The sequence below is a fragment of the Hyperolius riggenbachi genome, chromosome 2 (assembly GCF_040937935.1).
Source record: "Hyperolius riggenbachi isolate aHypRig1 chromosome 2, aHypRig1.pri, whole genome shotgun sequence".
NCBI lineage: Eukaryota > Metazoa > Chordata > Amphibia > Anura > Hyperoliidae > Hyperolius > Hyperolius riggenbachi.
Window position 1 is genome coordinate 127,691,602 of NC_090647.1, and position 25,379 is coordinate 127,716,980.

A 25,379-nucleotide genomic window follows, 5' to 3' on the forward strand; every position below is an offset into this window, starting at 1 on the left:
CAGGGGCAGCACCAGCAAATAGTACAGAATACAGAAGGCAGCCTCTCACAGTACCCATTTCTTAATTATTGACTGGCCAGCGCTGTTACCCTCGAGACAGCAGTGGGTACAGGACTCACTTTTACGTGTTGCTGACCCCACCCAATGTCCAATTGTGAGCCACTTTTGACTATGTGTGTGTGGTGAAAGGCTCCCACCACGCCCATCACCTGTAGATCGCTTGATTGACCAGTTCCCCCGTGTGACATGATTGATTCACTTCACGTTGCCATGGAGACCTCGACACTAGCCCCAATAGTGGACATCATCGGCCCAAAATTTTTTGCGTGGGTGTGTGTGTGGAAAGAGGTAGTAGGATACGGTTTTCGGTTGGGGTGGCTGGTAATAGTCGGCCTTGGGCGGTAAGAAGTACAAATCCGGCCCTTGTGTCCAGACTTTTGTAAATGCTGCTAAAACCGGATCACCAGATACCTTGTCGGAAGCCGTAACAACAACTCTATAAGCTGTAGGGAGGAGGAGGGGGAGTAGTACCATTTGTGTGCCTGTGAGTGTCATTTCTAATCTTTGTAGCAATGCATTGCTACAGAAAGCTTCTTTTTAATGAACTATAAAGAGTTATTTAAGGACCACATAGACAGCGGCAATAAATCTTTATGGGGCCATCGACCTTTCACTGGGCCACAATCAATTGCTTGGTTTGCTTGGTCTGTAATCCGACCCAGAAGAGGAGCACGGCCGCAAAAACATATCGAACAAACTCTTGTCAGATAGATCACTGCATGACAACGGTGTGGTCGAGGAGGAGATGGGAGACCTCAGCACTATACAGAGGCTTCCTTCTTCTTATCTTGCTTTTTTTTTACAGTACCGGCTTGCTTTCATAACAACAGCAGAACTGCAGTTCATATGTCATATCTCCTTTGTTGTCATGTCATTATTCACAAAGACAGAGCACAGTAAGACTGTAAGTGATGATAAAAAAATATAATTTATTATAAAATTTGTTTTGCAAAGAGAGTTCCAGACTTTATATTTGAAGGTGCAGTCTAGTATGATTCTCCAACCAATTTAATGATGTTACACGTTCTAAAATAAAGAGAAGAAGGCATGATTAAAATACAACCAACCCAAAAGTGTCAGTCTGAAGACATTTATGAAACAAGAATTCACTATAAGAAGGTGCATGTGTAGTGAATGCACATATGGAAAACATAAGATAATGATTTTGTGCCAAAATGTGACAGATTTAAGAGAGTAAAGAGGTGCACATATAAGAACTAGCTTAGGGCAAGTTTTAATTTGGCACAGTACCAATTTTGAGCTACTAAGGATGGAGGTGTCTGAAGCAAGCTAAGCTGCTGTAATGAAATATAAATAAAGCACACGTTAAGAAAACCTGTATATTTGTTCAAAAGAAGCAATGATACATTGTGTATAATACAAATTATTAAAAAAAATTGCAGTTTTTGCAAAATAAAAAAAGTTGTAAGATATTTGCTGCACCAATTCATAGATCCCCATTTCCTTCAGCAGCTTGCTCCTCTCCCCCATAAATCTGAAGCCAAGCTATGCTATTAGTGTGTAGGAAGGCATGGCTTCAGAAAAAAAAAACCAACAGCTGCAAAAAAACAATTCTCCTTCTAAAATCTGTACTAAATACCCCACCTCCCACTCCCCAGTCTCACTACTGGCCCGTCACTGCCCTGTATGGCCATACTGACTATCTTAACCCCCTTGGTGGTCTGATTCTTTCTGGATTTTAGGGTCTAAAAGTGGTGCAATTTTTTAGCATGCTTTTAGACCCTAAAGCCTGGAAAAAATCACACTGCAGAGAGATCTGCAGCAGCCCAGCACCCACCCACCTCCCTGGGATGCAGCGCCGTAGTTCTTCCTCCCTCCGTAAGCTGTAACCCTATAGTGAGATTGCTGGCTGTTGTCATGACGACAGATGGTGACCTCACCAGGGGGAAGCAGAGTCTCGGAGGAGAGTAAGAAGAATGGCAGCTGATGTCGGGATCCCCTGGGAGATGAGTAAAAATGCTCCCAGCGGCTACCACAAGTTCAGCTCGGGGTAATCACTCCTAGCATGTTTTTCCACCCCGAGCTGGACCTCGTGATAACCGCTAAGGAGGTTAAGAAAGGCCCAGTATAGATTTTCTGAATAAAAAAAGGAAGCGCCTGAGGAGTTGTCCCATCTTATACTGGTAGGTTGGCCCACAGTTTACCATCTGGCTCACCATACTGGACAAGGAAGCTTGGTGTTAATTGTCACTGCATAGTATGATCCATTCTCCTTAGCCTCTCCCCCACCCCTATTAATGTATGACAACTGGGGTACAGAGGCATGCTAAGCATGGTGCCCCTTCTGCGCTGGCCATGAGCAGATGTAATTCAGTAACCGCCTCCTTTTCCTTAGTTAGACAGAGTAACCAAGCAGCTCGGAATGACCCAAACCCACTAGGGGAGGGATTATATTGATATGGATGTCAGGGTTACAGGGATAAACACCTGCATATTTACAGTATCCTACAAATATATTGTAACGATTGTGGAATTGTCTCCGTGGTCAGCGCACCAGACGTGCGCTGACGCGGTGGATTTCCTCCACAAGCGTATTATTGCGGACACCCAGGCTAGGTGCTATGCACCCGCAGAGGGCAATTCCCACCGGCAGATGGCGCTGTGGAGTGCAGGCGAACACAGCCGCTGCACAGCCACAGATGCCAAATGGGAATTGTACAGATCCGGGACAAGGTACAATCAGGCAGGGCTGGATAGCCCACAGGGAACAGAGCAAAAGGACAGAACCAATGTGTGCCCACCAAATTAGTCGCCACCCAGCGACGGCGAACACACAACGGCGGAAACGAAGTAGGAAACGCAATCGCAAGAATGGCGATTGCCAATAGCGACACAAGACTGAGCAGGACAGAGCACAAGGGTAGCAAAGGCACAGCAAATCATACAAAGAGAAAGATAAAGAAAATAACAAACGCTAGCTGAACGCGAACACCGCACTCATTCGCAACAGTGCACACGTTCGTGCGCGGTCTCCGCGTGTTACGCACAACAGAGACAAGCATGCCTAACTAACCAAAGACAGACAAACAGGAAACAGAGAACGCGAGCGCTTGCTTAACGGTTACCTCACCGAGCCTACAGCAAGCGTTTCGAATCAGACAAGACAGACACACGAAAACAGGGACAAGCGAGAGATAGGATCCACAGCACTAGCGAAAAGTGGCTAGCGCGATCCAGGTACAGAGTAGCAGAACAGAAGGATCCCCAGCGCTAGCGAAAAGTGGCTAGCGCGATCCCAGAAGACAGAACAGAAGGATCCCCAGCGCTAGCGAAAAGTAGCTAGCGCGATCCCAGGAGACAGAACAGAAGGATCCCCAGCGCTAGCGAAAAGTAGCTAGCGCGATCCCAGGAGACAGAACAGAAGGATCCCCAGCGCTAGCGAAAAGTGGCTAGCGCGATCCCAGGAGACAGAACAGAAGGATCCAAACACACGGCAGACAAAACAGATGAGGTAGGCAGAAACAACCGCTGTTCCAACCTACACTCCAGACTCAATCAGAAGGATCCACAGCCGCTAACGCTAGGGCTTGTGCGATCCAAACACAAGACAGACGGAACAGGCAAAACAGATAATGCAATCCTAACTGCACTAGGGAACTGCCTAGTGCATCCCCACGAATTACACTAAGATAACTTCAACAAACGAGAATGGCTGACACTCCAGCAGTGTCCATCAGGAACAGACCATGGAAGGGAAATGTCCAGCAAAGCATTCTGGGAGCAGAATGCTTTTATAGTGCCAGTCATCAAAAGAAGTCAGGTAAGGGATTTGCATGACTAATGTATGCAAATCCCTCAGCAACACAAGCTGCACAACTGACAGGTCTCCTTTCCAGAGTCCTGCAGCAAGCAAACCTAAACAATGGTCAAAAGGCTGCCTGCCTGCGCAGGCAGCTGAGCGGATTCTCACAGTACCCCCCCTCCTAGGGTCGAATTCCAGACGACCCTCAAAACTGATATCTCCAAACCACTTTAACAGAAGACTCATGAAGGTCGGGCCAGCCCGACAAGGTCCAATTCCAGAGTCAGTCCACCCGAAACCGACCTCATCGGAAACAGAAGCCACCGAAACATGCCCGTCAGCACTACAAGTCTCAGCGTAACACCCATCAGGACTGTGGATACCAGAGAAGAAGCCATCGACACCCTCCAGACAATACCCACCACCTTCCAAGGAGCGTCCGAAAATACCAAATCTGCCACAAAACCTGTTCGAAGTGTCTCTTTCAAAACAAAAGCCACTGTTGATCGTATTCAGGGTACCAAGCAAAACTTCTCTCGGAATCTCCCAGAACGCCTTGAAGCTCCGCAGAGATTCCAAGAAGCCAGAACGCTCACCAGGCTCACATGGAGAGCTACCAAGCACCACCACGGAACCTATGACAGTTCCAGATTCAGAATTAGCAGGACACCCATCAAGATCAGGACTTTAAGGGACAACTTCTGGGCATGCAAGCAGGCAGGCTAAATCAGAACGTGTCTCCACCGAGGAAGCATCTGAGTACGCTGGTAACCGAGGCACACTTGGACTTTCTGGGTCACAGAGCACACTGGGGTACACCAGCACAGGAGAAACCTCAGGACATGTCGGGGAACTGCCAACCTCAGAGTCCGGCACGACAAGACCAAAACCAGGACCGGGCAGAAAATCGTCACGAGTAGAGGTCACAGGTACTGGTCTTTCAAAAGAAGACTCGGTCTCAGGCTTAAAAATCTCAATGACTGTAATGATATCTGACAGAAATTCATCATTGACTACACATGACTGAAGCTCCACCAGAGCTGAAAAGGTAGCTAGCAAGGCAGCAATGCCTACTGAAGTGGGCAACACCTCAGAAGGACTTGGTGGGCAGGAGACGTCTCCTACAAGTTCTGCACCCTTTGGGAGGAACTCGGAGATCTCCAGGAGGTCAGACAGGACCTCAGGAACATCCTTTTTTTAAGTTTCCTAAGAAGGATTCTGAACTATCCATGTTACAGGGCAAAGCTTGAACTTTATTTTGTGAACCGGGCAGATGTCCCAGGGAAGGTTCCACCATAAACTGAGACTGAATTTCATCATCAGGACAGGGATACACAGAAATATCTAGTGAAACTAACTCTGGCCTTTCGAGTTTCGTTTCACTGCAGGGAAATTCCTCCATAGCAGTCAAACCAGACTGCAATTCCAAAATGGCAGAGAAACAGGTAACAATGGTTGCAATACCTAGACGAGCCTCTAGGGACACTGCAGGAGATTTTAAACAAGGTAATATTGACTCATCCAGATTACTGGGTGGAGAGTCAGTACTTACTTCAGAATCAGACTCGCAAATGTCAATGCGAGTGGACATAATGTCTTTATTCATGATACAGGGCAGGCTCAGAGACATCTTCTCTGGACAGAGCAAAGGTGCTTCAGTATCAGGTTCACAAAACCAAAGTGCTGTCTCACCCTTAGACTCGGCTAACGATGTTGAATCCGAGGAGACAGAACGCAAAATTTGCGAATCCACAATCGCTTTAGGTTGCGAAACCGAACACTCCAAAGACAGGGATTCTGAGGTCTCCAGGCTGGATTGCTGGATCTCAGAAACGCCAGCTGACAATGTACCTTTACAAACGTCACCTGAATGACGTACACGTAATTCATTCAGAATCATTTTCCACATACAAATCAGCGGACTCACAAAGTCAAAATCACACCCCTTTTTTTCTCTTAAGGCGGATGCATAACTTATACATGCTCTCAAGACAGATTCACTTCTGGCAATGTAGTACTCACAAAACGACTCTGAATCGTTCTCCAATTCATACGACAACGCTTCGAGCTGTTTTTTCTGGAACGAGGGCTCCCATTCACACCTGACTAGGTCTGAGCATTCATACTGAACAATGTTAGGGGAAGTTGTGACAACAACATGAGGAATCATATTAATTTTACTCTTGAAACTGCATAGTTTGGGAATTTTCCCCATAGCAAGATCATAGATGGAGGATCTTAAAGTAGTACTGAGAGAAGAAGATCTGTTTTTACACGACAAGGGATCCCACAAATCATTGACAAAACTGACACACTCACGCCGATCACAATCGACAGGAACATCTGAGAAACAGGCATCAGATCGCACAGATTTAACCTCTAAACAACCGGGAGAAACTCCATCAGAATTCACGCAGGTGTCCTCAGTCGAGGCACACCCATTCATTTCAGGTCGCACAGTGTCCAAACTCACTTGCTTTACCCCAGAAAGACAGGAATAATCATGTGACAATGGTGTCTCTTTATTGGAAATAATTGGTTGGTGTGTGTGCAATTCGTCCAAAATAGTCTGCCACACATAAATCACTAGATCCACATCACACTCATCACATTCATCAGAATCGATCAAAAGGTACATAGAGTCGAGACAATCATTCAGGTCATCCGCGCTCTTTGCGATATAAAAATCGCAAAAGGCTTTCCAATCGAAATCAAACTCTTCCAACAAGGCCCCAATCTCCCATGAGGCAAATGGCGGTTCAAACAACCCAGTATCTGGGTAATCTCCATATGGGTTGGGGTCAGGAACGAGGACAGACTTTTTTAACTGCTTTAAGGTAGTGTGCGATCCTACCTATAATAGGATTCACATATGCCTTTGCCTCAGGCAATGACATCTGAAACAAATCGAAGGTTCCCTCTGCCCTGGGAATTTTGGCTTGGCTGGACATTCTGTAACGATTGTGGAATTGTCTCCGTGGTCAGCGCACCAGACGTGTGCTGACGCGGCGGATTTCCTCCACAAGCGTATTATTGCGGACACCCAGGCTAGGTGCTATGCACCCGCAGAGGGCAATTCCCACCGGCAGATGGCGCTGTGGAGTGCAGGCGAACACAGCCGCTGCACAGCCACAGATGCCAAATGGGAATTGTACAGATCCGGGACAAGGTACAATCAGGCAGGGCTGGATAGCCCACAGGGAACAGAGCAAAAGGACAGAACCAATGTGTGCCCACCAAATTAGTCGCCACCCAGCGACGGCGAACACACAACGGCGGAAACGAAGTAGGAAACGCAATCGCAAGAATGGCGATTGCCAATAGCGACACAAGACTGAGCAGGACAGAGCACAAGGGTAGCAAAGGCACAGCAAATCATACAAAGAGAAAGATAAAGAAAATAACAAACGCTAGCTGAACGCGAACACCGCACTCATTCGCAGCAGTGCACGCGTTCGTGCGCGGTCTCCGCGTGTTACGCACAACAGAGACAAGCACGCCTAACTAACCAAAGACAGACAAACACGAAACAGAGAACGCGAGCACTTGCTTAACGGTTACCTCACCGAGCCTACAGCAAGCGTTTCGAATCAGACAAGACAGACACACGAAAACAGGGACAAGCGAGAGATAGGATCCACAGCACTAGCGAAAAGTGGCTAGCGCGATCCAGGTACAGAGTAGCAGAACAGAAGGATCCCCAGCGCTAGCGAAAAGTAGCTAGCGCGATCCCAGGAGACAGAACAGAAGGATCCCCAGCGCTAGCGAAAAGTAGCTAGTGCGATCCCAGGAGACAGAACAGAAGGATCCCCAGCGCTAGCGAAAAGTGGCTAGCGCGATCCCAGGAGACAGAACAGAAGGATCCAAACACACGGCAGACAAAACAGATGAGGTAGGCAGAAACAACCGCTGTTCCAACCTACACTCCAGACTCAATCAGAAGGATCCACAGCCGCTAACGCTAGGGCTTGTGCGATCCAAACACAAGACAGACGGAACAGGCAAAACAGATAATGCAATCCTAACTGCACTAGGGAACTGCCTAGTGCATCCCCACGAATTACACTAAGATAACTTCAACAAACGAGAATGGCTGACACTCCAGCAGTGTCCATCAGGAACAGACCATGGAAGGGAAATGTCCAGCAAAGCATTCTGGGAGCAGAATGCTTTTATAGTGCCAGTCATCAAAAGAAGGCAGGTAAGGGATTTGCATGACTAATGTATGCAAATCCCTCAGCAACACAAGCTGCACAACTGACAGAAGGTCTCCTTTCCAGAGTCCTGCAGCAAGCAAACCTAAACAATGGTCAAAAGGCTGCCTGCCTGCGCAGGCAGCTGAGCGGATTCTCACATATATGAAGAGAAATGTATGAGGAGGTTTTCTGTCAATATGAATTTAAGTTATGGTTCAAATAAGGCTGACAATAAGAAATTACATTGTATATGGATATTAATAAAACAAAACTTACGCTGTTGATCCAGGAGATGTAGGCGGACACTCTGGTGAACACAGTGGGCTTCTGGTAAGCGTTACATCCAAGGGAGGACACAAAGCTAGCAATGCCATGTACCTGGTATGCACCATTGACAAGACAGTTCAGAGGTCCACCGGAATCACCCTGTCATTTGAACACAGAGGGGATAATATCAGTGGTAACATTTAAAAGCTATACCATTATTTTACATAAAGCCCTATTTTTCATACCATCACTATTAGCTTTAACGTCTTTGTATTTTGTTAACTATAGTACAAACTAGAATTAGAAAGCTATCGGACTTACATCGCAGCCAGCCTGGCCTCCATTGCCTCCAGCGCACACCATGGTGGTCTTCACAGTGATGCCCCAGAAGGATCTGGTAGAGCAGGTTGAGTGGGCAACAATGGGCAGAGGAGCCTGCTGGAGGATGGAGGGATAAGACCCACTGGCTGAAAGAAAATGGATCAGCAATATTTTAGCATTTAGTAATGGAAACAGCAACATAGTTAGCATTGTTTTTAGTGTACTTAGTAGTAAAACCTTGGCACTATAGTTTAAAATCTGGTATAAATATTTTGCCGCCAGTAACATAACTCTTAGGCTTCTTTTCCCATTTTCAGCTGTGTAATCGGTTATGTGATTCTACGGAATCTGCAGGGACATTCAAATAACATAGACTGCACTGTTTGATTACCCCTTCCATGTGTAGCGATCACCGCATAGAAGAGCATGGTTAACAACGAATTATTGTGACTGGAAAATGCAACCACATCGATGAAAACTGTGTTGCAATACAAATGCCATGGCACTTGCATTTTCCACTGCACAAATGAGGGGAAGGGGCCTAACACTGTGGTAGTTGTATCATCAGAGCCGGCGCTACCATTAAGGCAAAGGAAGCAGCTGCCCCAGGGCCCCAGAGCTTGTAGGGGCCCCCAGTGGCTACAAGAGGAAAACAATTTTTTTCAAATCGGCCATATAGTTTTTGAGAAAATCGATTTTAAAGTTTCAAAGGAAAAAAAATACACATTTATAAACCTGCCGACTTTAATGGTTAATAGCAAATCCACCTTAAATGCTAGAAACCCTAAATTTGCAGGATATGTTAAGGAGATCATTAGGAATAAGAGGAAAAAACAATTTTTCAAAAAGACCTTATAGTTTTTGAGAAAATCGATTTTAAAGTTTCGAAGGAAAAAAGTATACTTTTAAATGCGGTAAATGTCACTTTTAGTAGCAAACCTAACGGTAGTGTAATTTTACATGCATCAAAAGAAAGAGCAATACATTTCCTGACGGGGTTTCCAGGGGGTCTATACACAGCTGCAGCGCTTTGGCCAGGGATCGCTATACAGCCGCAATATGGCTGTATGAAGATCCCTGGCATTTTTTCCTTTTTTCCCAATTTTTTTTTTATGTTTAGAGTGTGGGAATTTTTTTTTTTTTTTAAATTATATGGCGTCCCCCCTTCTGAAACTTGTTAACCCCTTGTCCCCATGCAGGCTGGGATAGCCAGAATGTGGAGCTCCGACCGATTGGGACTTCACACCCTGTTATACCAGCTGCAAAAAAAGGTCCCCTAATGCCGATTTTTGTTCCGGGGTATATGTTGGGGGGGCCCCCAGGTTTATTTTGCCCTGGGGCCCCATTGTTGCTTAAACCGGCCCTGCGTATCATGGTAGTCCGCTGATCACTTATCCCATTCCCATCCCCCTACTCAGAGATTGGCAGCTAGAAGCATGGCTGTAGGTATTTTTCATCCCTCCTGGTTCCTGCGAGCATCGTCTCTCTCCTCCTTTCACTCATACTGCCAGCCTCTTGTGTCTCCATGTACTTGGTCCTGGCTGATAAGGTCATCAGTATGAGTGAGAGGAGATGAGAGAGATGATCACTGCAGGAACCAGGAGGGGTGAGTCATACTTAGCCATGCTTATGGCTGCCAAACTGTGCTGGGGGTTCCAGGGGGTAGGAGGAATTGGGGATCGAACACTCTGGTTAGTGCACTACTTGTTGCCTGCTCTGATGAGCATAGACACGTGCTAGCACGGGGCTGTGCTCATCAGAATCAGATTTATTTTGCCAAGTGCAGCAGTTGCCGCACCCAGAATTCGGCATTGAGCGTAGTACAAAACGGCATTGAAACATAGTAGTACAAATACACATGCGATGAAGAACAGACATAGAATAGAATAGATACATACGAGCTATACCAGCTATTTAGGCCTAGGTGCAAGTCACTTGAAATGAGGGACATACACAGAGTAAGTATACATATGACCTATTTAGGCCTGGGACACAGACGTGCTATTGAGTTTTGCTGTGTGTGTGACATCAACGCTACAGGCTAACATTCAAATCTTTTTGCTTCAACTGGTGGCCGAGAGGACGTGAATGGCAAGGCACAAGGGGTTAATTAGTATTCCACTTACTGCTGAGTCTTCCCCATCCACTAATGGTGCAGCTGTGGTTATGAGCCAAGATAGTTCCTTCAGCTGGAAGAGAAGCCAGTCTTACGTAGCTGTTAATAGTAGCACTGGAAGCCAGATGCAGCATAGCAATGTCATAACTGCAGAGAGAATGACAGACATGTAGGTAATCTCACATAGGTAGCAGCATCAGTATAGCTGAGTAAAGTTTTCTTTAAACTATTGTTGGCCACCTCCAGGTTGCTGGGTTTTTACCACTTAAAATTCCTGACAATTTTGACATGTAAGCTGTCTCACTATTGAAACCGCAAGAACTTTTTTGATGTATTATATATTATATTATATTATACCATACCCAGTGTTGCTTGGGTATGTATTTGGTTGTTTTTGGATCCAGCCACTTTTTCTATCCTTGACACACATTCAGTCAGTGACCAAGTTTATTAGTTTTGGGGTCCTTGGCATCAATACTGTGGTAATGGAAGCATTTCAAATTTTTCCATTGAAAGCGATCAAAGAAATCTGATTGGTTGTTTGTGGCTGCCCCTTTTCTGAATTAGAACCCCATTCATCCAGTGACCAACTGTGCCAAGTTTAAGAACCCTTTAAAAAATTGGGTGTTGTTGGCTCTGCTCACTGTTTGTAACCATGGCCCACTGTCACTCAATGATCAAGTTTGTGAGCTTTGGGGTCCTTGGCATCAATAATGTGAGAATGGAAGCAGTTTATCAATTAAAGAAATCCGATTGGCTGTTTATGGCTCCGAACCCTTTTCTGACTGTGAACCCCAGTCACCAAGTGAACGACTGTAGCCAGTTTGAGGCCTCTGCCATTACCAATATAAGAATGGCAGACATTTAAATATTCCCCTTGAAAACCAATTCGTGAATTCTGATTGGCTGTTGTAGGCTCCCTTACTTTTCTGAATATTAATCTCAGTCACCCAGTGACCAACTGTGCCGAACCCTGCAATTAACAGTCTAAAAATAGCTGCAGTTTGCATTTTCCCGTTGAAATTGAATGGATGAAATTGAATTGGCTGTTTTATTTTTTTTTTGTTTCCTGTGACAACCTAGGCTTGTGAATGCAGAAAATACTAATTTCTTTAACCTTTCACTCTCCCTAATTTTTACATACTGTAAGTTCCACAGTTATTTAACACTGTCCTCAAAATATATTTTTTGCTCTTCCAGGTGAAAATTATACCACATACCGTATGCTATATTTCATTACTAGTTGGGCATGTAGTGGACTATTATCACCAGCCTGTGTGTCTGTAGTGATTAGATATGCTGTAAAGAGGTATTGCTTGCTAGCCAACAGCACAGCAATGCATCTGAAGAGCATTTGGGACCCAAACTGTCACCTTAGTGATCGCATCCAATCGCTGCAGACGGCAGTCATTAAAGGTACTCGCAAATCTTTCTTCCAGCAAAAATAATAAAAATAAAATAAATATATTTTTTAGTGTGGCTTTCTCACTTTAATATTTTTTTTTAACTGTTCAATTTCCAATAGCAGCAATCATTCGGCTCTGAATGGGTGCACGAGCATGGGTGATGGGGGAGCGCGCGTGCCTGGGCAGGAGCGCGCTTATACATGCTTTTTTAAACTTTGTTGACCCGTTGATGCCTTGTCACATATGCTCTATTAGGTTTATTTTCAGTGTTTTGCAAAATGTTTTAAATAAAATATATTTAGATTTTTGTTAGTTGGCGTCATACCCGGCAGCCGCATTGTTGGTGTTCCAGGAGGTATGTATGCGGATTGTAGACACAGATATCGCCTGTTCAGTTCCATCATTGGCGCTCAGGTCGTGTTCCCCCAACACCACACGATAGGTGGCAACTCTAAACACAGGTAAAGGAACAGTGAGCTTAAAGAAAGGTTCAACTCTATTGATTTTTTTTTATTTTATAGCATATTATAATATATAATATAAGCAAAATGTTATATTTTTAAAATGAATTCGCTGTTTCAACCAGTAGTTACCAATAGTTTTTTTTTTAACTGCCCAAAATATCTTTTTCTTACTTGTAAGCTGCTTAGTTCATATCTATAGTACTCTTAAAAGGGCTTGAGGTAAAACTATGTAATATAATGAGTAGGAGTTCTTTTTTTAGTGTTTCTATTTTACTCTTTGCCGGTATATCCCAGCCTCTCACTTTATTTATTTTAAAGTGAACCCCTCTCACCCCAAAAATTAGATACTTACCTACAGGTAGGTAGAGCAAAGCAAATCAGATCACTTCAGTGCCTCCATAGGCCATAATGTTAGTACAGCTATAGTGGCGCAGGCGGAATTACTATAAAATAACCATAATTAAGGTGATCAATGGACTCCAAATTACGTGAGCAAAGGAAAAAAAATAGGCAAGCAGTAGGGTAATATTTGTTTGATTCAAAAAGATTACCTTGTAATCCAAGGTAATCCAAAGAAGAGCCATCTTTAGGCTTCCACCTGCGCCCAAATTAGTACACGGAACATATGTACTCAGATGAAAGCCTCTGGATAGTCTAGAGACCCTCTAAACATATCTGGCAAGCTTTTGTTGGATGTGTTCTTGTGGCCATGCTTCTGCTGTGTACAAGAGTGGCCGCACTGCACTTGCACAGTCACACCTGCACAGTAAGCCAAAGCAGATCGTCCCATGAGTGGCTCCTTGCTACTCTGCAAGTGTGGCAGTATTCACACGGGGGCAGTGCAGCCGCACTTGTGCATGAAGAATACGTGCTGTAAACCTGAAAACAATACAGAGGATACTGGAAATGGTACCGTGTGCAGCGGTGGGGTGCGCACGCATGCACACTGACATGTGGCGGTGGTGGCGGTGTGACAGAGACCTAGAGCCCATTTTAAATGGGCTTAGGTCAACTAGTGTATATTTATAAAAACACCCTTTTAGCCTATCCCATTGGTGAGTGTGGTTATAGATAATGGCGATTGGTGCTGTCTTTTTTTTTTTTTCTTGTCTGTCAGTAGTAAAGAGGATGACAGTCAGGTTTATTGTGGATCAAACAACATGAACGAATGGCATAGCTAGTATAAATCTTTTCTTGATCTTTCTTGTATTTATTAACTTCTTAATTTGTAATATATTTATTTATTCCCCTCCCCCAACATACACACACACTACTGTTTTTCAGTAAAGTTCCTCTTTAATATAGTCATTAGGTCAGGTAGTCAGCTAGTGAGGAGGACTGGATTTTGCATTGTGATGCTGTTGCTGGATTCAATTATAACTTCTTAGTGTTATGATTATTCCCACATTCCCCCATTTTAGCTTCTAAAAGTGGTACAATGTTTTTTCTCTGGAAACAATTAGACCACTAAATATAGGCACCTCCCCCAGTTTAGGCAGCCAGAGAGTGACTCTCAAGTGTAGGTAGCCAGAGTGTACCCCCTAGTTTAGGTAGCTGGTGAGTGATCCTAATACAGGAAGCCAGAGTGTGCCCCTGTTATCAGCAGCCAGGAATCATTCCCCCACACATATAGCCAGAGAGGTTTCCAAAGATTATGTAGGCAGAGAGCCCCCCTTTAAAAGGTATCCAGGCATTGCCCGCACAGTTTAGGTACCCAGAAAGTGCTCCCCATTATGGGTAGCCAGAGAGCCCCCCCAGTGCAGGTAGCCAGAGAGTGCTCCCCCTCTCCGTAGTATATATAGTTAGGGTGGTCCCAGAGACCCCCCCCAACTAGCCTTTCTCTCTCCTCCGAGATCCGGCCACATGCTGCATGCTGCATGCTGCAAGTCTTCCTCCTCTCCTCTGGGGGGTGCTCTATTTCTATGCAGAGATCTCTGGGGGACAAGAAGCTAACATACACCACATCATACTGTGCTTGCAAGTCCATTGACTAGGATTGACATGGAGGAAATTCATATTTGCCACTACAAGATATTTAGGAGTAAGAAGTGTTTTTTTTACCCCTGATTTTACTTTTAAATTAGGGTTGTATGGCTAAATGGTGTTTAGGGCTGCCATCTTATTTTGCTCCTTAGATTCATCTTTACTACTTACTGCCTGGTGCTTATGGAATTTTTTTAACATACTTTTGCAGGACCTTATAATCTGTAGCAAGATGCTCAGGTCATCTGAGACTTTTGCAAAATAAGATTCTTGTGTGAAAAGAATAAACTTTGGCCACCAAACTGTTTGTAGTTTTGGCATTTTTACCTATCTACGCAGTGTGCGGCAGTCAGGACGCGGTTGGCATGGATGAGGGAGCCTCCGCAGGTGTGGTACCAGCTGCTGCCAGAGATGTACTGGAGAGATACCTGGGAGAGAAAACATTATAATGATTGCACTGTATTATGACAATTACAGCATACTCAGATAGCTCATGGTGACTCAGAGCCAATAGGACCCAGAGCCAGTGTGACAAAGACAGTGTTTGGGGGAGGGGGTTGCAGACACATCAGGGGTGACCCAGAATATTTGCCCTAATGTTTTAGATTTTTAAGGTGCCCCTTAGTGATACAATCTTGAATGTACGGTCTCACCACCTCCATAACTACCTAAAGTATCCATGCAAAGTGTATTCTCTAAGTTTACCTTTCTACTACGTAGATTTGGTTTGATTGTACCATCAAGATTGTATTGTTGATGGGCACCTTTATGCTGGGTACACACGTTGAGATTTCCCGCTCGATTTGCGGGATCGAACGGATCGATTCGATTATTTCAAACATGCTCGATTGGATTTCGATAGTTTTTTTCATGTTAAGTACGCAAAATCTACGGCAGGAACAATTAAAATCCAATTGAGCATGTTTGAAATAATCGAATTGATCCGCGAATCGAGTGGGAAATCTCAACGTGTGTACCCAGCATTAGGGCTGATTTACACTGAATGCTGAAAAACTGACACATTTTAACTGACCAGTTTGTCTGCAGAACTGCATTGGGAAAAAGCTTTCGGTTAAAATGCCTAGATATGAACTGACCCATAGGGAAACATGGTCATTTCCTTCACCTGTGGTGCACATCAGTTGTCCGATCAGTTACAGTATAACTGAAAGCAATTGATTCCAGGGCCGGATCTAGTAACAACGGGACCACCGGGCACAATTAACCTGGGGACTTGCCTGACAGACCCCCAACAAAGTGGCATTAGGGGCCTTCTCCTTAAAGGACCACTAGCACGAAAAAAATAGGCAAATAAAATCTGACAGAAACGTATAGGATAAGGAAGGGGGAGGGGAGTTGAGCCAACCAGTAGACTAGGTATTTTATAAAAATATCAAAAAAGTTTATTGTTCAAAAAAACACAAAAAAAATAGACGTGCACATTAGTATTGAAAATTAAAGCACTGCTAGGTGGCCACCCCGCAAACAAACCGGCGCCTTCACAATCACAAACATACCATCACAACACCCACGACCCTCTGGACCAGCAAGAGATCTCTATAATAAAATCTGACAGAACCGAGTTTTGAGCCAGTCCATCTCCTCATGGGGGATTCTTAGGCCCCATTTACACTTAAAGTGAACCTCCGGACTAAAAATCTACTCAGCAGAACTGAAAAGGCTTGGTGTTTCTTTAACAGTTTCACAGCATCAGAACTTTGTTTTTCTTACCAAAGCATCATTTTTAGCTGCATTTTTGGCTAAGCTCCACCCATCAAAGAAAAAAAGCCTGGGCTTTTTTCCCTGATGCTGTGCAGAGCATGATGGCATTTCCTATGTTGTTAATCATGTTGCTTAGCAACTTGGAGAGGTGCTCAGGACACAGGACAGTTGGAACTGCGTCTCATGCTCCCTGTCACCTCCTTTCAACCAAAAAGATGGCTGCCCTCATGAAATCAAACATTTGCCTGTTCTTTTAAAACAGGGTGGGTAAGAGATTACATTACCTATCTATTTTAATTAACATAACTAATGTAACTTAATGACAGTATGTTTGTTTAGGCTGGAGTTCCTCTTTAATCAGTTGGTACACGTTTTTTTCTTCTCCATAGCAGTGCATTATGAAAAATCTTTCAGTTAAAACGCATATAGTGTGAACTGAGCCATTGGTTAACATGGGCATTACTTTGAAAAACAGTTGTGCTTTCAGTTATAACTGAGAGCAACTGATTAAGTGGGGCCTCAAGGTTCTCTTTGTTTTCAACAGCATTTCCTGAACAGCAGTTTAACTGCCAAAATAGTACGATACCAGCCAGCCTCCCTTCTCACTTACACACTGTTTTGTCAGTTAGGGCCTGTTTCCACTACATGCAGATTGGATGCAGAATTGATGCAGAAAAACTGACTCCAATGAATGCCTATGGGAAAATCTGCATCAGAAAAATTGCGTTTAGTGGAAACAGGCCCATAGGCTTTCATTGGAGTCAGTTTTTCTGCATCCATTCTGCATCCAATCTGCCTGTAGTGGAAGCAGGCCCTTAGACTTTGCAACTGCTGTTCAGGAAATGCTGTTGAAAACAATGAAAACCCTGAGAATCCCCCATGAGGAGATGGACTGGCGTTCTGTCAGATTTTAACTGCCTACTTTTTTCTTAATTCCCCCAAGCCGGCTTCCCCCAAACTTCTGTCCCCCAGGGCCCCTGAAGAGTGTGGCAGCAACTCCTCCATTAATTCATGGCACCGTGCGTTCCTGTCTTCATCCTCACAGCAATGCCTCTCCTCCATGGCCCAGTGCATGTTATTATGCAATATGCTGTCAGGTCACTGACAAGATGTGGTCAGCAGGGATGAAGAAGGGAAGGCACGGAGCCACAGACGCATGGAGCACCGCGCCAGCCAAGACATGGGAGTCACTATGATCCTCCTGCCTGATTCAGTGTAAACCAGTCCTGTTTTCTGCAGTTTCCATTATTTCAAAAAAGGAAAAAAACATTATTTGTTAGGGGTATATTTTAATGTGTGGTAGATGTTGCTATAGTATGGGGATTATACATGGTTTTCTTCTTATTAATATTATTTAGTAATTATATAGCACCAACATCTTACGCAACCCTGTACTATATATATATATATATATATATATATATATATATATATATATATATATATATATATATATATAGTCACTAACTGTCCCTCAAAGGAGCTCACAATCTACTCCCTACCATTGTCATATGTCTATGTATGTATTGTAGTTTAGGGCCAATTTTGGGCAATTAACTTATCTGTATGTTTTTGGGATGTGGGAGGAAGCTGGAGTGCCTGGAGGTTACACATGCAGACACAGGGAGAACATACATGGTAAACGTGGTGGTAAAAATATAAAGTGCATGGCAACCAATGCTCGGAAACATGTCGTGTTTGCAACTCTTTTAATAAACGCAAGTTTATTATCGCCAGTGGAGTGCCGACCTCATATCTTTGTTATCGGAGCCTTGCAAATAAAATAGATGAACTAGAGTTAATTCTGAATGACAATGGCTATGACATTGTGGGAATAACCGAGACATGGATGGATGAAAGCCATGACATGATAGCTAATTTAGAGGGATACAATGTGTTTAGGAGGGATAGATCAGGGAAAAAAGGTGGAGGGGTTTGTCTCTTTGTTAAGAATTCTTTTACAGCTGTCCTCAACAATGAGATGGAGGAAGATTGTGAAGATGTGGAGTCTGTTTGGGTAAATATTCATGGTGGAAATAAAAGTTGCCAATTGCTTATTGGGGTATGCTACAGGCCACCTCATATTAATGAAGCTGCAGAACTGTGATTACTACAGCAGATTGAAAAAGCTGCAAGTAAAAATGAGGTCATAGTTATGGGCGACTTCAACTTTCCAGACATTGACTGGAGTATTGAGGCTACCCATTCTGGTAAAAGCAGCAGATTTCTGGCAGCACTACAGGACAATTACTTGACTCAAATAGTAACGGAACCAACTAGGGGGAATGCGTTACCTGATCTGATCATTTCAAATAGACCAGATAATGTATCAAATGTGCAGGTTCAAGAACATTTGGGAAATAGTGATCACAACATGATAACGTTTGATCTGGTGACTGATAGGCCACGGGGCAGCGGGACCACGAAAACTATGAATTTTAGAAAAGCAAAGTTCAATCAACTTAGGCAGGCACTAAGTTTGGTGAACTGGGATAGTGTACTACAAGGGGAGGACACTGAAGGGAAATGGCAAGCTTTTAAACTTATTCTCAATTAATATTGTAGTATGTATATCCCATGTGGAAACAAAATGTCTAGGAATAAAAAAAGGCCTCTATGGATGAATAGAAAGGTTAAAGATAAAATGAAGAGGAAAAAGAATGCCTACAAGGTCCTAAAACAGGGGGGGACCGAGGCTGCACTAAGCAATTATAAGGAGTGCAATAAAAATTGTAAAAAGAAATTAGGCTGGCAAAGATCAAAGCTGAAAATCAAATCGCTAGGGAATAGGGATATCAAATCTAACCCCAAAAAGTTTTACAAGTACATCAACTCTAAAAAAAGAAAGGTTGACTGTATAGGACTCCTAAAGGATGAGGGTGGGAACTCAATTGTGAATGACCAAGGTAAGGCAGAGTTATTAAATGCTTTCTTTGCTTCTGTCTTCACAAAGGAAACAACACTGTTGAAAATTACAGATGCAGAAAAATCTCAATCTTCCAACTGTAATATTAAATACTTAACGCAGGAAGAAGTGAAGGCAAGACTAAATAAATTAAAAATAGACAAGGCACCTGGCCCGGATGGCATGCATCCTCGGGTCCTAAGGGAATTAAGTTCAGTTAAAGATAAACTCCTTTATCTTATCTTTTGTGACTCTTTCAACTGGCATAGTCCCAGTGGATTGGCATACAGCCCACGTTTTCCCATTATTTAAAGAGGAACTGAACTCAGAATATGAAAACAGAGCATTGCAATCCATGTTAAAAATTGTAGGCAAAAACAGTACAATATATGTACAAAAATATGTGAATAAACTATAATATACAATTATATTGATACACCACACCCTCTGTGACTTACTCTGCCGCAGCAAGGCTCCCAAAGATCAATGGGAGACTTTCTCCTGCTTATGCAAATCCCTTGCAGCTTTGTTTGTTGACACTGTGAGTCATCAGGAGGCGCCCATGAAAAGAGAATCCTGACAGCCAGCTTAGGGACTGTAGAAACGTAACTTTGTTGTAAGGCAATGGGAAACACTCGGCTAGCTGATAAAAGTGCAATTAGAGGGCAGCATGATGCAGAGCTGTGCATGGAGGGTCCATGGGCAAAAATCTGTCTGGTCTCTCCCCATTGTAATAATGACTGTATGTTTGGATAAGGTGTTGAAAAGTCCCTAGACTCCAGGAGGGCTGCTTTCTGACTTGTATGAGACTTGTATGAGACTGGCAGGGACAGGAGTCACATTACAGGCAAGTAGCCTCTGTGTGATGTGGGTCAGCAATACAGATAAGATCTCTGCTCCATCTCAGGCTATTCTCAATTTCTCCCTATACTTCTTCTTTCTGGACTAGTGCACGCCAATCGCTAGCAATTTGTGAGTGCGATTTTGTGACGCGATTTTTGAATGAATCGCTCCAAAAAATGCTACATGCAGTGTGTTTGTGTTTTTGAAAAAATCACTACGCTGCTGTGAGAACACAGTCATAGGGTAACATTAGCCAAGCGCTTTTCAAATCACTGTTGATTTGAAAAATGCTCAGAAGTACTCTTGGTTTAAAAACGGGCTCTAGGTCTGTTTTTCGCCGCGCGTGTCCACCGCCAGCTTACCCGGCCACACGCGTCTGTCGCCCGCTCACACGCCCGCCCATTCACCCGCCGCACATCCGGCCGTCCGCTCACACGCTGCCCGCTCGGCTCCCTGGCCCTGTCCTCCTGTGTGTGAGAGGCTGAGAGTGTGTGAGAGGCTGGGTCCGTGCTGCGCACATGCGCAGTAGCAAAAAAACACGGACCCAGCTACACACAGACAACTGGGACAGTTGCCTATTATTATATAGGATTTATATAGTGCCATATTTCGCAGAGCTGTACAGAGCATATTGTCTTGTCACTTAATTATTTAAGCTTTTCTCTCCTCACCATTTCTTCCCTTCTCTGCATAAGGGCACAGACACACTATAGGCGCTTTTTACTGAGCGATCTTACCGCGATCACGATTTTAATGTAAGTCTGGCTAAAAAGTGCTCATAAAAGCGCTTATAGTGCTTCACAGTGTAAAAAGGACTGAACAAGTTTTTCCCTGACAAAACATGAATACATACATATGCTATACTGTTAATGCTTCACTCTATATAAAACTAAACAAATGTCCACTAAAAACATATAACAGTCCTTCTTACACTGTGAAGCACCAAACCTCTCTTAGTGTGTATGTGAACTGATAACGAGAGGGGGACGTTGGGCTTGATTCACAAAGTCGTGCTAACTGTTTAGCACGGGCGTGCTAAACAGTTAGCACGTGAAGTGCTGCGATCGCGGACATTTGCGCATGATAATGCTGACTTTTGCACGCGCAAAAGTCCACGTTATCGCACGCAAATGTCTGTGATCGCGGCACTTTGCGCGTGCAAAAGTCCACGAGCGGCACTTCACGTGCTAACTGTTTAGCACGCCCGTGGTTGGGGGTGTTTGACATAAGAGCGGATTCCCTCTGCAGTGTTACCCCCCTACCTCTGCTGGACAGGATACGAAAGGGGAGAGCTGCATGACTACAGGACATGATATGGGATCTGGCACAAAACGAATGGGGAGAGCTACAGGATGACAAGCAGACGATCTCACACTGCAGGAGGCATAGTTAGAGAAAAAATATTACTTTATCAAGGCATGTGCCAGTACAGTGCAGGGCAGCAGCAGAAGCCACAGCTGTCACTTTCCTGTAACAGGGTGACTGATGATGACCTCATGACACTGGGCTGCAAATCTCATTCAGTGGGCGTGAATGGGCATGTCTAACTCCAACTGTAACACCGTCCACAGAATCACACTCTGCACCTTCCGTGGAGTGAGAGCTGCAAAATGGAGGGAGTTGCAAGATGGAGCCTGCCATTCTCTTTTATTCATAGTTGTATTGCACAAATATATCTACTTTTATATTGCCCTTCACAAGTGTTTTGTGTCTAATCATTCATTTCAAAGGGATAAGGAGGCTCAATTTAGTGACTTTTTTTTTGGTTCAGTTCCTCTTTAAGAAGGGCAAAAAATCAGACCCAGGAAATTATAGACCTGTAAACTTAACATCAGTTGTATGCAAACTGTTTGAGGGGTTACTAAGAGATACTATACATACATGACTTCATAGTAGAAAATAATCTTATTTCTCAGCATCAACATGGGTTTACTAAAGACAGGTCATGTTTGACTAACATGCTCTGCTTTTATGAGGTAGTGAATGCTAATGTGGATATTAGGAATGCTGTAGATGTGATATACTTGGACTTTGCAAACGCCTTCGACACTGTTCCCAACAAAAGTCTGGTGCAAAAGTTGAGGATGCAAGGACTGGGGAAGAGCCTGTGTGCATTGATAGGGAACTTGGCTAATGGACAGAAAACAAAGAGTTGTGGTCAATGGATCATACTCAAAATGGAAGACTGTTAGCAGTGGGGTCCCACAGGGGTCTGTACTGGGTCCAGTGCTCTTCAATTTATTTATGAATGACCTAGAAGATGCAATAGTGAGCAATGTTGCTATTTTTGCAGATGATACAAAATTGTGCAGAATCATCAACTCTCAGGAAGATAGTGTCATATTGCAACAGGATCTGGATAGGATGGCTATATGGGCACATACATGGCAGATGAAATTCAATGTTGAAAAATGTAAAGTCATGCATTTTGGTCGTACCAATGGTCTAGCACCATACAAAATAATTGGGATACAGTTGGGGACATCAAACTTGGAGAAGGACTTAGGAGTACTCATCGACAACAAGTTAAATAATTGTACTCAATGCCAAGCCGCTGCAGCTAAAGCTAACAAAATTTTGGGATGCATTAAAGGGAAATAAAAACTCGAGATGCTAGCATAATATTGCCCCTGTTTAACTCTCTAGGAAGGCCACATCTGGAATATGGAATTCAGTTCTGGGCGCCACATTACAAAAAAGATATTGCAGTTTTAGAGCAGGTGCAGAGACGAGCAACAAAATTGATACGTGGGATGGAAGGTCTCGCTTACCAAGAAAGGTTAGATAAACTGGGTTTATTTAGCCTAGAGAAAAGATGCCTTAGAGGGGATCTAATTAACATGTATAAATACATCAGAGGGCAATATAATAGCTTGACGGATGAGCGTTTTGTCCCTAAGCCTTCTCAAAGGACTAAAGGACATAATTTGCGCATGCAGGAAAAACGTTTTAGCCATTTATTTAGGAAAGGGTTTTTTATAGTAAGAGTGATTAAGATGTGGAATGCATTGCCACAGAAAGTCGTTATGGCAAACTCTATACCTGCATTTAAAAAGGGCTTAGATGCTTTCCTTGCGTTAACCAGCTGGGAGGTATAGACGAGCTCAGCTCGTCCATTACCGCCGGAGGCTGCCGCTCAGGCCCTGCTGGGCCGATTTTAATGAAATAAAAAGGAGCACACGCAGCCGGCACTTTGCCAGCCGCGTGTGCTACCTGATCGCCGCCGCAGCGACGAAAGAGGGCCCCCCCAGCCGCCCGAGCCCAGCGCAGCCGGACCAAACAGTTCCGGCCAGCGCTAAGGGCTGGATCGGAGGCAGCTGACGTCAGGACGTCGGCTGACGTCCATGACGTCACTCCGCTCGTCGCCATGGTGACGAGGAAAGCATAACAAGAAGGGCTGCTCATCGCAGCCTTTCTTGTTACTTCTGATCGCATCCTCTAGTGGGCTTTCATGCAGCCAACTTTTAGTTGGCTGCATGCAATAGTTTTTTTTTAATTAAAAAAAAAAGTCTGGTCGCCAGCCTGGCGATCTTAATAGAACGCCAGGCTGGTTAAAAGACATCCATGGCTACAATTACTAGGTAATGCCTAATGATGTTGATCCAGGGATTTTGTCTGATTGCCATCTGGAGTCGGGAAGATATTTTTTCCCTTTTGGGGCTAATTGGACCATGCCTTGTAAAGGTTTTTTCGCCTTCCTCTGGATCAACAGGGATATGTGAGGGAGCAGGCTGGTGTTGTAATTTGTTCTCTGGTTGAACTCGATAGACGTATGTCTTTTTTCAACCAAAATAACTATGTAACAAACCCCTCACAGATAGTGCCCCGGTTGGGATTAGAACCAGGGACCCAGTGCTGCAAGGCAAGTGCGCTAACCACTGTGCTAATGTGCTGCCTCTTATAGCTATGCATTTTATATCCAAGCTTCCTTTACATAATAACTGCAATGTGCCCCTGTGAGCTTCTATGTATATGAATAGCAGCTTCTGCTGTAGCCTTATGTCTCACCTGCCATGGCCAGGCATTCTTAGCGGAATTGGCTCCTCCTACTACACGTGCATTGTCCTGAGAATCTTCAATGTACTGAACATCAAGGCAGTGTCCTTTAGGAAGAGGAATGAGATACATTTAATAACGCATTTTTATTGGTTAATCATTCATATATGAATTATAAATATATAATATTATAAATTAAAAAGAAAAGTTCACACACAGGTGTCAGGTCAGGTCATCTCCTTAAAGGCCAATCTGCCCCCAAAATATTGTTTCCATTTTAGTTTGATTTTGGTCAGCTGAACTCAGTGCCAGCTTGTTACCTCTGAGGCTCTCTGGTAGCAGGAGGTCCCCTTTGTTTTGTTTGTTGCCGCAGAGCCATGAGGGTGCAGCAGAGAAAACTGATTGTTGGATTCACAATAGCTTTGGAGAATGTTATTATTCATCTCTCTAACATTGCTGCACATTACCACATGCCTATATCTCTACAATGACAGAATGTTTTGACATGAGAATGGCAGTAAAAGAAAATCTCATTGTTTCATAACGTTAAGTACACATTATTATCTATAATAAAATGAAAGAGTCACCTGAAACACTCTATACAGCACAATCCCCAGTATCCTGCACCAACGGGGATTGTCTGCATATGGATACTGGTGCTTGTTGTCAGTTGCTTCAGCAACCGGCTGAAAAAGCCCCCTGTTAGATACTTACCGAGCCTCCAGCAAAGTCAGTCTCCCTGTATTTCCCCACGAGATACGATTGGCTTTCCGGCTTCCCCACTGCACAGAAGCCGGAGTGTCAGCTGACTTGCATCAGGTCATGTGACCCGCCGGCTTCTGTACACAGACGCTGAAAGCCACTAGGAGCCCGCAAGGAGGTACAGGGTTTCTGTCAGCCATTGCTGGAGGCTTGGTAAGTATTTTAATGCTTGCCAGCACCCACAGAAAGCCCCCCAAAAGAGGCCCCGTTATATCTCAGGCATGCCGGTTACTTGAGACTTCCAGTTGCCTGAATTCTGGATAACGGGGACTTTGCTGTATATTAAATAAGCACCATATTGCAGTCTTAATTATCTCTATATTATTCTTTGACTTCATATATCTTACCAGAGAGGACGAATGCAGTGAGTAAGAGGAGCTTGAACATTGTGGGTAAGTTGATGTGTTGGCAGTTATTACTGCACGCACTTTTATATATACAGTGTAAGCTATTGGAAACATACATGGGAATATTCACAGATGTAACATATGCTAAATTTGCCAGATTTGTGTTGGCCGTTATCTCTTAATGAGGAAACGTCGACTGTTGACGCAATCTACACGTAGCTGGAAAGT

The 25,379-nt window shown here is 44.0% G+C and overlaps 1 protein-coding gene across 1 annotated transcript; it reads right to left on the reverse strand.

The window, feature by feature from the left end:
* Positions 1 to 1,005: 1,005 nt before the first annotated feature.
* On the reverse strand, positions 1,006 to 25,191 carry LOC137544072 (chymotrypsin-like elastase family member 1). The gene is made up of 8 exons (XM_068265136.1): positions 25,152 to 25,191; positions 24,055 to 24,149; positions 14,904 to 15,004; positions 12,455 to 12,580; positions 10,730 to 10,870; positions 8,608 to 8,749; positions 8,296 to 8,445; positions 1,006 to 1,086 (listed from the first exon to the last, which is right to left on the reverse strand). The coding sequence occupies exons 1-8, from the start codon at positions 25,189 to 25,191 to the stop codon at positions 1,078 to 1,080; spliced, it is 804 nt and encodes a 267-aa protein (XP_068121237.1). The 3' UTR covers positions 1,006 to 1,077.
* Between the last annotated feature and the right edge of the window lie 188 nt (positions 25,192 to 25,379).